Genomic DNA, 13113 nt, shown 5'->3' with positions numbered 1-13113 from the left:
AACGCCCTCCACAGGCTCTAAAGCACTGCACCAACTACCCTCCCCTCATCAGCAGCTCCTCAGCCTGTGCTCTGACCTTGGTCAGTGTTACAAGAGTGGTGACACCGCCCTAGCGCTCCTAGTTGCCCTGTTCATTGCTAGAAAGAATTTGGAAGCAAAACCTGCATTTTAGGAAAATTTATTTGAGCTCCCAAACATGTTTGAGTATGTTTGGAATATCCAAGACAACAAATAACAGGCTCAGAAACAGCAGACTCCTGTGGTGGCCAAAGGTCCTCTGAACAAGTCAGGCTTCCTAAGGGCCAAGGGTTCACCGGGCAGAGAAACACTTCACTAAAGCAGGCCGGGCAGGGGTGGCCGGGCGGGGTGTTCAGGTTGGCCCAGGGGCTGCAGGGTTTCACAATGAAGGTTTAAGTATGATCGCAGCCCAGGATTTATGGTTCCTAAATGTTTGTTTTAACCAGTGCTGAGAACACATATTTGACCCAGTGTGAACTTGACCTCTGGGTCCTTCTCCCTTCACCGGGCGGTCTGTGCCGCACGACAAGATTTTCCAGCCGACCCTCCCACCCCTGCTCCCAGCACTGGGGCCGGGGCGGTGCTCCCAGCAGCTGCCACAATAAACCTCACTGTGGATCTATTGGCGAAGCAGCTGTCAATGGCCACAGCGGGCAGACGAAAACTGTGTGATCACTCTGGGCCCGACTCCCGAGCTCAGCTAGCACAACGCCAAGCCCAGAGGGACAGGAGATGGCCTGAAAGGCCTCTGTCACCTGCAACTCCAGCCACACCCCACACTCATGGACGATGCCCTTGACTGCAGCAACTCTAAGCACCAAGGGCATACATGACTATGTCTCTTCTGTGTATAATTAAGGAAAATGTCTAGGGTTGGCTTTTGGTTTTTTTTTTCCCCCAAAGCACTGTGGGCTGAATGCCAGTGGAAAAGCAATGGAATATCGATTTTCTGTTTCTTGCTAAGGAGAGAACAAGTCATTTGATGTGCCATGAGTTAAGTGAGTAAAAACAGACCCTGCACTCTCTACAGCTGGCTGCGTTTCTCCTCTATTCATAGACCCTGGCACATGGTAAAAGCTAAACAGATATCCGTTAAAGAAATGAAAGAACCATCCATGCATTTAGGGAGGGTCTGCCATGTGCCAGGTACCCGCTTTGGATTCAGATCTGCCATCTTTCCTGTTCCATCCACCTCATCCTGCCAACCCAGCCTCACCCTCATCTCCCCTTTATTCTTTTGTGTTGTCTGTTCCCAAGTCCAGTCTCTTCTTTAAAGCTGAGCCCACTGGCAATGTCTCTCTCTGGCCTGCATTTACCCTGAGAGGGGGACGAAAAGATTGGAACAACCAAGAGGGGGTGGGTTCAGTTTAGACAGAGGGAACAAAATGCAAAAATGGGGATAGGCAGGAAAAAAGTTAACACCCTCCCAATAAATGTGAACCCCTTGGAAAGGGAACAGATGCAGTGCCTTCTCCTTTGCCCAAAATGGACATCACTATCAGCAGTCATTCCACATTAATAACTGAAATGCCATATCTCGAGCTGTGATTTCAATGCCTAGAGACACACATACAGAGGGTGTCTGGAAAAGAAGCATCAACATGCAACTGGGCATCTCTGTGTAAGGACTGGGTGGCTAAAGCCCTCGGGGCTGCCATTGTGGACACCCACATCCATTCTCTCTCCCCGTGTGGGTCTGCTGCTGTTTGTTTCACATCTCTCTGATTGGCAATTTCAGGTTCGCTAAATCTTCAGTCTTCAGAAGCATTTGCCTATGACCCATTTTAATTAAGTTTCAATCAACTAAAAACAATCCAGTCTGCCTCCAAGGGGCACCTTGTTTTCCTCACAGGATTAAGCAAACTGAACAACAGAAACACATCCCAGCTCTTACGCAGAAATATTTTTTGCATCAACTGGAAAACAGTCTCTACAAACTGAAATTCTTCAGCTAAACCCTTTCAATTATCCTCAAAATAGAACTGACAATTACAAGGCATCCTTGCTGTTGATTTAAATTTAATGTGCACATGTAAATGTGCATACACATTGTATGATAACTACTACCTTTTTTTATTTGAAGTATAGTTGTTTTATAATGTTGTGTTAATTATGTATATGATGATTACTATCTTAATAAGGAAATTCATGTTGACATGCCATTGGTTTTTGTATTTGTTAAGTGTAATAAACCATATCCAAGTGCAATTGTTCAATCTCAGCATAATAAGGAAGTGAGAGAGGAAAGAGACCACAAATCAATTTCTTTTGCAGTCTAAATTTCACTAGCATTTACCAAAGTAGTTGTAGTCATAAAAACTGGTGTCAGAATTTTTTCCATTCAATTTATGAATACCTTAGGGGAGTATTTTCCATCTAAACAGCAAGCTTTACACAAAGAGAACTAGAGATACACAAATAATCTAATATTTAGTCTCTTTTAAAGTTCTTTTAAAATAAATCATTCTGGGATACAGAACAACCCAGCCTACTTTATTTCTTTTTTCTCAGTAATCAAAGCCAGGCAGGATGGAAGTGACTGGCTTTTTCATTTATTCCTTTTTTTATTCATCTATATTGAGCTATAATTGACAAATAAAAATTGTATATATTTAAAGTGTATAACAATGTTTTGCTATATGCACACGTTGTAAAATGAGCACCACAGTCAAGCTAATAAACATACCCATCACCACACAGTTAACATTTGTGTGTGTGTGTGTGTGTGTGTGTGTGTGTGTGTGTGTGTGTGTGTGTGTGGTGGGAACACTCTAAGATCTACCCTCTGAAGAAATTTCAAGTATATAACACAGTAATGTTAACTATAGTCACACCGCTGTATATTAGATCTCCAGAACTTATTCATCCTGAGGGACTGAAACTTTGTACCCCTTGACCAATATCTCCCTATTTCCCCCTCCCCCAGCCCTAAACTACTTTAAAGCTGTAATATAAAAAGGGATCCACATGTATATTCTTTGAAAAGAAGATGACGACAATAGCTGGAGAAACATACATATGGAAAAAAGAAAACCAAATAATAGATAAATGAGACAGAATTTACTTGGCTTGATTCAATAATAAACTCTAAGACTCCTTCTGGTTTCATCAAGGCTTTCACATCCATCATTCTCTTTCACCTTGATACCTGTAACAATCCTAGAAAGTAGTCAAGTTTTGGGGTTTTTTTGTTTTGTTTTGTTTTTTTTGGCCACGCCGTACGGCATGTGGGATCTTAGTTCCCCAACCAGGGATCGAACCCACACCCCCTGCAGTGGAAACGTGGAGTCTTATCCACTGGACCGCCAGGGAAGTCCCGGTAGTCAAGTTTTTAGCACAGTCATTTCAGGATGGGAAAATATAAGGGTCAGAGAGGTCAAATGAATTCCCCAAGGCCACACAGCTAGTGAAGGCTTGAGGGTTTAAACTCAGGTTTCCTGCACCCAAGGCCAGGGGTCTTTCCTGGTGTCACACTGCTTAGCCATGGACACAAGTTGTGCCGCATCAGTGGTAACGCCAGTCGTCCCGTGTGAAGGCATAAGGCTCCCTCATCTCCCTGGCTCTGCCAGACAAACACAAGACTCCCCGTTGAAACATATCCATCTAGCGTATATTACTTTGGATTGAGCACTGACCTAACCCAGCATCATTTTTAAAAACACAACTGGGCTTCCCTGGTGGCGCCGTGGTTGAGAATCTGCCTGCCGATGCAGGGGACACGGGTTCGAGCCCTGGTCTGGGAAGATCCCACATGCCGCGGAGCAACTGGGCCCGTGAGCCACAACTACTGAGCCTGCGCGTCTGGAGCCTGTGCTCCGCAACGAGAGAGGCCGCGACGGTGAGAGGCCCGCGCACCGTGATGAAGAGTGGCCCCCGCTTGCCGCAACTACAGAAAGCCCTCGCGCAGAAACGAAGACCCAACACAGCCAGAAATAAATCAACAAATAAATAAATAAATAAATAAATCCAGCCAAAGTTTAAAAAACAAAAACAAAAACACAACTGTTCTTGAAAGAAGTTGTGATTTAAGCTTGCAGCATCTGGGCCTGAATTAATTTGTCAGATTGGGCAGTACTGGAAGGCTAATGTTGCACTGATTGCTTAGGTCCCGGTGCTGTCCAAGGGCTACCTTCTAGAAGCTGGAAAGATAACTTCAACCAAAAGCCGGAAGCGTTTGTTATCGGTATCGTGAGACGAAGCCAACAGAGCAAGTTCCTCTGGAACACTGTATACAGTAACTGTTCAACCCTAACTTTTCTGACTGGTAGCCTTCTGCAGCCTTTCTCTTTCTGGGTCACCAGAGGGCAAACCTGGCTAAACCGAGGCACACTTGTGCCCTTGCCTCCCTCACCTGGAGAGCAGGAAGCCATGAGGTGATTCCTCAAGCTCGGATGTTCTCCTTCTAGAGCATCTTTCGATCTTCTAGAACATCTTTGGATCTGCAAATCCTCAGACAACCTAAGAATGGGGTACTACTCTCTTTTCAGAGAGGGCACTCAACGGCATCATTTGCCAAGTAAACTTCTTTCAAAGTCTTAACACATTCTCTCTAATGGGCATCAAGGAGCACTCGCCATCATCTATAACAACCTGCTCTGTATCTTTAATCTTTACACAGCAATACCCCACTTTACACAGCAATGCTGCTGTCACGGATGGGCTGTCTGCACATAACAGGCAAACAACATCATATCGGGTTTTGAGCAGGAGTTACCGAAGGGAGGAGAGGGTATGTAATTGGACCCAAGCAACTGTAAATTCAGGAAAATGCTGGTGCACTGTTGTCAAGTGTAATCTAAGAAGTGAAGAATTATGACTTAATCTAAAATGCCTGGGGCTTCCCTGGTGGCACAGTGGTTCAGAATCCCACCTGCCAATGCAGGGGACACGGGTTCGAGCCCTGGTCCAGGAAGATCCCACACACCGCAGAGCAACTAAGCCCGTGAGCCACAACTACTGAAGCCTACGTGCCACAGCTACTGAAGCCCATGCGCCTAGAGCCCGTGCTCCGCACCAAGAGAAGCCACCACAATGAGAAACCCGCGCACTGCAACAAAGAGTAGCCCCCGCTCGTCGCAACTAGAGAAAGCATGCGTGCAGCAACGAAGACCCAACACAGCCAAAAATAAATAAATAAAATAAATTTTAAATTAAAAATTAAAAAATAAAACGCCTACAACCCTGAGTATTTCTGATCTAGCGGTTTGAGTTGAATAACAAGGAGGCTGATTAGTGAGTTCATGTCTGCCACTACTCCTTGATCACAGCCAAATCATAACCCACCTGGACATTGCTTTTTACAAAACTAAAGCCACTATGCCAAAGTCCTGTTTCTTTCAGGGATTGAAGGCATCTTCCAACAAGCAAGTTCACAAGAAGGACTGTAATAGAAATGACCGCAATAGAAAATTTTTTTAATTCATTCACCAGCATTTTAAAATCCAAACCGTATACGAGACAAATTGCTAAATTTTACTTATTACACTGAATACCAATAAGCAGCTAAAATTTTGAACGACTCTAATCCACATGTTTATGGTTCAAACTCTATGCAGAGAACACATAAGAATGCTTAACTTTTTCTGAATGGAAGTAAGATTTCTTTATTTCCAATTAGCACCAGACGGAATCAACTCGTCAAGAGGACCCTCAAAGAATATTTTACCTTAATCCTTAATTTCACAATGCAGAGGGAAATATTTTCTGATGTTCTCAAATCTATATGCATCATTAATACATGTTTCGAAACACTGCTAAGCCTGTGTATTAGCTGGAGAAGCACTGCAGGAAAACCCACTTGTCAGTTCTGAAGAACAGTAGAGTGGTTACCTCCTAGGAAACAGGCCACAAGGATGGCAGATTCTGAGTGTTGTTTTCAGAAAGCTTTAACACTACTGATGTTTTATTCCAGAGCAGGGCCTCCTACTTCCCATTCCCCTCCTACCATCAACTTAAAGAATGTTTTTCATTTGTCGATATCCATGTTTAAACTAATTGTACTGGTTCTGCCATATGGCACATCCTCCAATGGGAATTTCTTTTCCTAGCCCCTGATTCACGGTTGTAACAGAGTAAATAATACCACGGCTGGGTGCAAGGGAATCTTGGATGCACGGCACGGTTTTGTACAGTGAATCGCGGCTGGCCTTGATACCATCATTACCCTGGCCCAGCCCTCCCTGGGTGGTGATGAAGGCTTCAGATAACGGGGTAGATTGCATCACAGACATTGCATAGCCTCTTCAAGTGACCCCTGTGGGATGCCCAGTGTGGACAGACCCACTTCACCTACTGTGCAGGGCTGCTGTGAACATGGAAACTTACGTTTGGTGCATCTCTGGGAGCCAGGGGCCTTACTCCAGCCATGGCAGCACTGCCCTCCACAGACATTGACCCTGAAACAAAGCAAGACCCCTGAGTCCAGTAGTAGCGACACTCCGTTCCAGAGAACCCAAGCCTCCAGGGGGCTCCTGCAAGCCCAGCCTCCTGCTTCCACATTCCTCTGGCTTCGTAACAGGGACCCAGGATGTCCAACCCAAAGCTGCCCAAGTAGAAGGGTAAGGACAGTGTATAAGGGAAGGATGGGAGAACCAAAGCCTGCATAACCTAGAACTATACAGGAGGGGAGCAACAAGGTCCAAATAAACGGTTTTCTTAACTCCAAAAGTAAAGTAGAGCCAAATGTATTTTGTGTATTATCTGCGCCCACGTTTTAAATTGAATCTGAGTTTCAGAGAGAGGCGTCCAAACAGGAGTGAAATCACAACGCTTGGAACCACCCCTGAAGAAAAAAACAACAACAACAACAAATAAGCAAAACAAGTCTTCCCCCACACTCTCAACCTGTGATTAATGAGGAGGAGGGGCAGGGAGGACGTTTATGAACGCCGAGTAACAGACTATCCAACCGAAACTCCTGTCAATGCTAAGACACGCTGCCCCAGGAAAGCAGACCCCACAGGTGCAGGGAAGCCAAGCTCACAATTACTAGGATGCTGAAAATTCCAGGTCACAGAACAGGAAGTGGATCTTTACAGGCAGCCCTCCTCCAAACTTTTTTTTTTTTCCATTAGCTCGAAAAAAAAATTAAACTGAGCTGCAAAGAGAAGTTTAATTGATGCTGAGGGATTAAGCTGTAGTGACTTCATGTTTACGCCCATCTTCTAGGAGTAGTTTGGTTCGCGAACAGGAGGTTACGCCCCAGGCAGAAATGCCTTTTGTGTTTACCCGCAGCTCAGTAACAATGCGATCGGAGTTTATCCTCAGTCAGAGTTCCCCGGCTTCCCAGCACTCCGCTCTTCCCGCCGCGCTCCGAGCAAGGCAGGCAGAGGCGGGCGGGAAGGAGACGACCCACCGACGGCGCACGACGCCCACGGCCACCGCTGGGCTCCGAGGGGCCGCGACTCCCCGGGTCCCCGCGCGGGCGGCGTGCGCGAGGAAGGAGGGAGAGTGTGGGCTTACCCCTGCAGCTGCTGCTTCTGGTGAACCTGCAGCCTCGAGCCCCCGCCGCTCTGGGTCTCCTGCGGCACTTTGGAGCGCACCGCTTGCCTGCCTTGTTTGGCGAACGGGGCGGCCGCCGGGTGACCGCCAGGCTTGGGGTGGAGCTGCCCGCCGGAGCCCCCGGGACGCGCCGGCTCCGGCGGTGGCGGTGGCGGCGGCCGGAGCCCCTGCAGGGCCGCGCCGCCGGGCGGGCTGGTGCGCCGAGTCCGCTCCGAGGGGGCCCCGGCGCCCGCCGAGCTACGGCTGTACCTGGCGTTGAGCGCGACGTTGAAGGTCCGCGGGCGCTGGGGCCCGCCCAGGGGCAAGGCGCCCGCCGCCAGGCCGGGGCCCGGGCGCACCACGTACGTGATCCTCCGCACCCGGCAGTGCACCGAGGACGCGAGCAACCCTGCCCAGAGCAGGAGCCCCCACCTGAGCCAGGCCCCCGCCATCGCGGGCCCCAGCCGGCGCCCCCGGCCCCGGCGCCCGCCCCCGGCCGCGCCGCTCGCCCGGTGCGGCCGCCCGCGCGTGCTCAGGCTCCCCCGAGAACAACCGGGAGCCCGGGAAAGGCTGGGAGGAGGAAAACTCGGTTGCAGGAGAGGAAGTTCTGCGGGCTGCTGAACGGCCCCAGACCCCAGCCGAAAGCGGCGGGGAGGAGGGGGCGGGGTGGGGGTGGGGAACGCGGGGCCCGGGAGGGGAGGGGCGAGGGGCGCCGGCCGCGCAAGGTGAGGGTCCGCTCGCCCCGCCGCCGGCCCAGGGGCTGCCGCGCCCGGGACCCGGCGAGAGTGGGCGAGGGCCGGTGTGAGCGCGCGGGACACTCAGCGGCAGCCCAGGCTGCAAAGTCTTTAAAAAGTTTCTCTCGCCGTGGAACCGAGTGTCAGATCTGAACAGCCAATCTCCGGCAGACGTGACGTCAGGCAGTAAATCCTAATTGGGGAAAGCGTGAGATGAGCCCGAGAACACGCCGCCACCCTCCACATCCACATCGATTGTTCCTACGGGTCGGCAAGGCAGAGGTCCCCGCTCCTCGATCCCGTCTCCCGGGGAAGGACAAAGGACTCGGCAAAGTCACTGAACGGTCCTTTCCTTCTAGAAGCCCCACAGGACTCATTTTATACTGTCTGGAAGGCATTTCCAGTCGTTTTCTTATCCGTGTTTGCTCGGATACTTGCTGCGGGTATTGGATTAAAATACCAGATCGGGCCCCAGAAAGGACTGCTCGGGGTGCGCCGAGTGTCCATCGAAAGTGTTTAGATGGTTCTCTTTGGGATTGTAAACTCCGCGTGACTGTTTCTGAGTGTGCAACTTCTGGTACCCTACTCCTCTCTTGGCATGTACCCCGGTGGGCAGCAGGGGGCGCCCGCGTAGACGGGGAAAACCGCAACAGGAATCCACCCCGCAGGCAGCCCTGCTCCTGGTGAAAAGGCCTTTATGATAGGAATACTGGGCTTAGAATCCATGACAACGCCAAGCCATTATTAGTCTCTTTTTAAAGTCAGATCAGTTCCCTGGACCCCCTATCCGAAAGGAAAGGATCACTCACTGGAGATGACCCAAAATCACATTAAGGGAGATGAAGAATGTCCCAGGGGGCAGAGTCCCTGGGGTCAAGGTGCTTATGGGTGGAAACCATGAAATAGTAACATATTTACTTCTAGCATTTGAATTTAAAACGGTGTCTCCAGCAGAATTCACGCTTTTATTACATGAATGCAATAGAAAACCCGCATTGGCTAGTGGACGGTTGGTAGCAGGTGACAATGGTTAAAGAAGAATTAATAGAAAATAATTTAAAGTTGAAGAAACTTAATCCCTCAATCTATTTTTTCTGTACATTGGAGAAAGACCTCCAATATTTGATTTGGCAGGAGAGGGTCTCAGTTCATCTGCCTGAGCACCAGTTTCATGTGAGAACACACTCTGAGAGCCAGTCACAGAATAAACAGCATCTGACCAGAGGCAGGGACCTCAGTTCAGTCCCAATACTGCCGCTAAGTAGCTGAAAGACCACAGGCAGTTCGCCTCTCCTCTCGGAACCTCGACTTCCTCCTCTATAATCCAACAGAGAAGCTGGATTAAAAATTCCTTCCAGCCCTGAGTCTGTGGCTCTAAGAACATCCCTGTGGACAAGATGAGTGAGGTCACTCAAGGTCAGTCTCTGAGCCAGGCCAAAGGGAACCAGCTGAGAAGATTGAGGAAGGAGGGTGGGTGAAGAAACTGCTTCCCAGCCTGGGGTTCTGTATAAAGGACACAGCACAAGCTAATAAATTTCCACCAAGTGCTACTCTGAGGCAAGCAGAGAGGTTGACCCTTTGCAGATATGAAGTATCACAGGCGCAACTTTTTGTTCTGGAGAAACTTCCTATCTGGTTAGAGAGAAAAAATGTAAATAAACAAAAGCTTTTTAAAAAGATAAATAAATAAAGCAACAGTTTGAGATAATGACAGAACTCTCCCAAGGCAGTATCTGATTTGTGAGAGGCCACTGTCACTGTACAACCCATAATTCTTTGTCATCTCATGGAGAATTCACAACATGTAGGGAAAACATTTGCTACCCGCAGCTCAAATCAGTCTACAGAGATTTGCTCTCTCAGGTAGGGATTTGAGCAGCAGTTGAAGTGGATGGGGGCAGGGGGTGTCTAGAAGCAATAACTCCCTGCTGAAGAGCCGAGGCTGGAAAGAAGACGTGTCAGACAGGTGAAAGCTCAGGAAATAGTGACGGACAGCGTCACCAAAGGACCAGACCGCAGTCTGTGGTGGTGGGTGAGCTCTTCTTGTTAGGCACTCCAGGACTCAGGTGGACGGCATACATCAAAGCCTGTTTCGGTCAATGAGAGGCAGCTGCCTGCAGAGGGCAGAGCCCGGACAGGGATCCAGAGGGCTGGGCTGGAGCCGTGTGGCTGCTTCACTTCCCGTGGGAACTTGAGCAAGTCATTTCACCTGAGCGCCTGTTTCCAGAGGGCCTGGAGATCGAGCCAAGGTCCTCACATTCGGGGACAGCAATGAGCTCAACCATGCTCAAAGACTCTGCAGGAAAAAAATGTTTAAAAAGATACAACGCCATCTTTCTTTCTCTTGACCCACAGCAAAGCAGAGGTGGGTGTCTCATCCCAGTCTTCAGTCTGATTACGACCTGCCTTATGACAGACCTGGATATGTTACAATCAGATCATCTCTGAAATGTAACCACAAGAAGAATCTCTAGTGTGAATGTTAATCTCATCCATGAATGATCCATATACATTTGTATGCATGTGTGTTTACATACAACCATTAACGTGGTAATATACACATAAGCAAGCAGCCCCACTCTAGTTGACAAACTCCAGCAAAGTCACAGTTTTTCCACATCAGTCTCTTGCTATCTACATAACTAGTAAGATAATCCTTGAAAAATGTGTTGTGCAACCTGTGTACTATCATATGAGATGGTCACTCATCTAAAACACTGAACTCGCTATTAATCTGAAAATGAAAGCCCAGTTTCTGTCAGGCATGGGGACCAGCCTTTGCCAAGTTTAGACCCCATTTAATGCCAAGACCCCTAGGTTTCAAGGTCCATTTATATTGGCAGTACACAGCTTCCTGGTTCAAAACACAAGTCTTTAAAGATCTCATAAAACTTCTTGGACTTCAGATGGTTTTTACAAAACAATACTCAGATGAGCTAAGTGTAAATGAATCAGAAAAGAGGATTATATTTCCCATAAAAACTCATGGGTTTGAGGATTAGAGGAAGAAAGGAAGGCTGGCAAATGCCAAACTTTTTAAAGCACTTTGAAACCATTAGTCAAATTCGAAATGCAGCCAGTTTCCCTCATCCTTACATTTTATGAGTTTTGTAATTGAAAATCTTTTCCTACATTTAAGATCAGCTACAAATCAAGTTTTGTGGCTCCCTAAGATCAGAATCCCTTCCACCCATCTTTTCTTCCAGCCAAGGATTTCATGGAGCCTCTCTTAGTTCTAATTTCATCAAGAAATTCTTAAGAGAAAGAGAGGGGAGAAGAGACAGAGAGAAATAGGAATTCAGTGAGTTGTAGACAAAAGGAAGAGAAAGGAAAGTAAAAGCAAGAGAGAGAGGGAGATTGAGGAATGGAAAAGAAAGGGACGGGAAAACAGGAGAGAAAGTGTGAAGACAAAGAGGGGATGCAGTGGAAGGAGGGACAAAAAGAGGTGGGTGGAGGGAAGCCAGGAAGAGGATGGATTGGAGAAGTGCAAAATGAAGGAGAAATCGATGAATGAGAAGAGGAGCAAACAGGTAGGAGGAGGGGAAAAGGAAAAAGGAAATATAGGGAGAGAAGAATTATACCCGGCATCCACGCGCTCATCTTCTCAGGTTGCTCACCTGGATCCTGGCAGCCATTTCTGAACCTCAGCTGGTTCTGACCTGAACATCAGCTTGTCCAGATTTGGGCTAGAATTAAACCTGTGACCTTAGAAGGTGCTAGCATGGTGGCTGGCTGGCTGGCTGCCCTACACCACATGCAAAGCGGGAGGCACAGGACGTCCCGTGTTCTCTCACACAAGCTGGTGGCCAAAGACCGCAGCTTCAGCTCGAGATGCCTACAAGTAGGTACTACATTTACTCTTGTGGTCCTCTCCCTTGTTCTTTCAACCATTTCATCAAAAGAGCAGAGATGAAGGAGATTAGAAATGTGTGAGTTCCTCCACGTTTAAATCAACTTCCATGAAAAATCACACGGAGCTTTACCGAGGAAGAAGTAAAGCTGATACTCTGGTTTCTCTTCAGATCGTATGAATCTTTCACCTTTTACTAAAGATTTCCGTGGAGAGGAACAATTCTGAGTTTTTAACCCAATTTTTTGAGGTCTTGCATTTGCAAGGCCAATTAAAAAAAAAAAAAAGAAGTAAAGCTGAGACTCAACCCATGGAGGTATCAGTGTTTCTGCCAAGATGTGTCAGCAAGATGCAGACAGAGCTGACGTGCAGAGAAAGATGAGGTGCCCCTGGAACTGAGCAACAAGTGGAACCAAGGTTTACACCAGTGCTTTCCTTCCCTTTAAAGCTTCAGGTTTGAAATCTAAGCATCCTTAGTTGTCATTCAACAAATGTTCGTTGACCCTAGGGCCGCTAGCTAGCCTACGTAAACCCATACAGCAAAATCAAAAGAAACTTCCATTTCAGGTGGAGAAGTCTAAATAATGCCTGGTTTCACAGTGGTTGAGAGTCTGCCTGCCAGTGCAGAGGACACGGGTTCGAGTCCTGGTCTGGGAAGATCCCACATGCCGCGGAGCAACTAGGCCCGTGAGCCACAATTACTGAGCCTGCGCGTCTGGAGCCTGTGCTCCGCAACGAGAGAGGCCGCGATCATGAGAGGTCCGCGCACCGCGATGAAGAGTGGCCCCCACTTGCCGCAACTAGAGAAAGCCCTCGCACAGAAACGAAGACCCAACACAGCCATAAATAATAAATAAATAAATAAATAAATAAAAATTTAAATAATGCCTGGTTGGATTGCAATCCAAAGTTGCCCCGGGCCAGCGAGTGCCTTTGTGCTGACCCTGAGTGCCTGGCCATGGCAGTATAGACCCTGTCCACATGGAGTCTAATGAGGTAAACAGACCTGGAACAAATAATTACATGTGTGGT

General features: G+C 48.0%; 1 protein-coding gene and 1 non-coding gene across 5 annotated transcripts in view; one reads left to right on the top strand and one right to left on the bottom strand.

Annotated features, from left to right (window-relative positions):
* Positions 1–7985, bottom strand: part of LTBP1 (latent transforming growth factor beta binding protein 1) — a 419491-nt gene extending 411506 nt beyond the window's left edge. For 3 of the 4 annotated variants that reach the window (XM_068564861.1, XM_068564862.1, XM_068564863.1), the window contains exons 1-2: positions 7480–7985; positions 6343–6413 (exon numbers count right to left, since the gene is read on the bottom strand). In XM_068564861.1, the coding sequence (XP_068420962.1) occupies positions 6343–6413; positions 7480–7949 (541 nt within the window). In that variant the 5' untranslated portion in view covers positions 7950–7985. The remainder of the gene's footprint in view (positions 1–6342; positions 6414–7479) is intronic. The other variant, XM_068564864.1, reaches the window with a different exon arrangement.
* A 4248-nt stretch (positions 7986–12233) lies between these two features.
* On the top strand, positions 12234–12350 carry LOC137778190 (U5 spliceosomal RNA). The gene has a single exon (XR_011076770.1). It is a non-coding gene; the product is annotated as a U5 spliceosomal RNA (small nuclear RNA).
* The last annotated feature ends 763 nt before the right edge of the window (positions 12351–13113 follow it).

This window comes from Eschrichtius robustus, chromosome 15, assembly GCF_028021215.1.
Source record: "Eschrichtius robustus isolate mEscRob2 chromosome 15, mEscRob2.pri, whole genome shotgun sequence".
Lineage (NCBI taxonomy): Eukaryota > Metazoa > Chordata > Mammalia > Artiodactyla > Eschrichtiidae > Eschrichtius > Eschrichtius robustus.
Note: the sequence above shows the minus strand (reverse complement) of the source record. Positions and strands in the feature narration are given on the sequence as shown.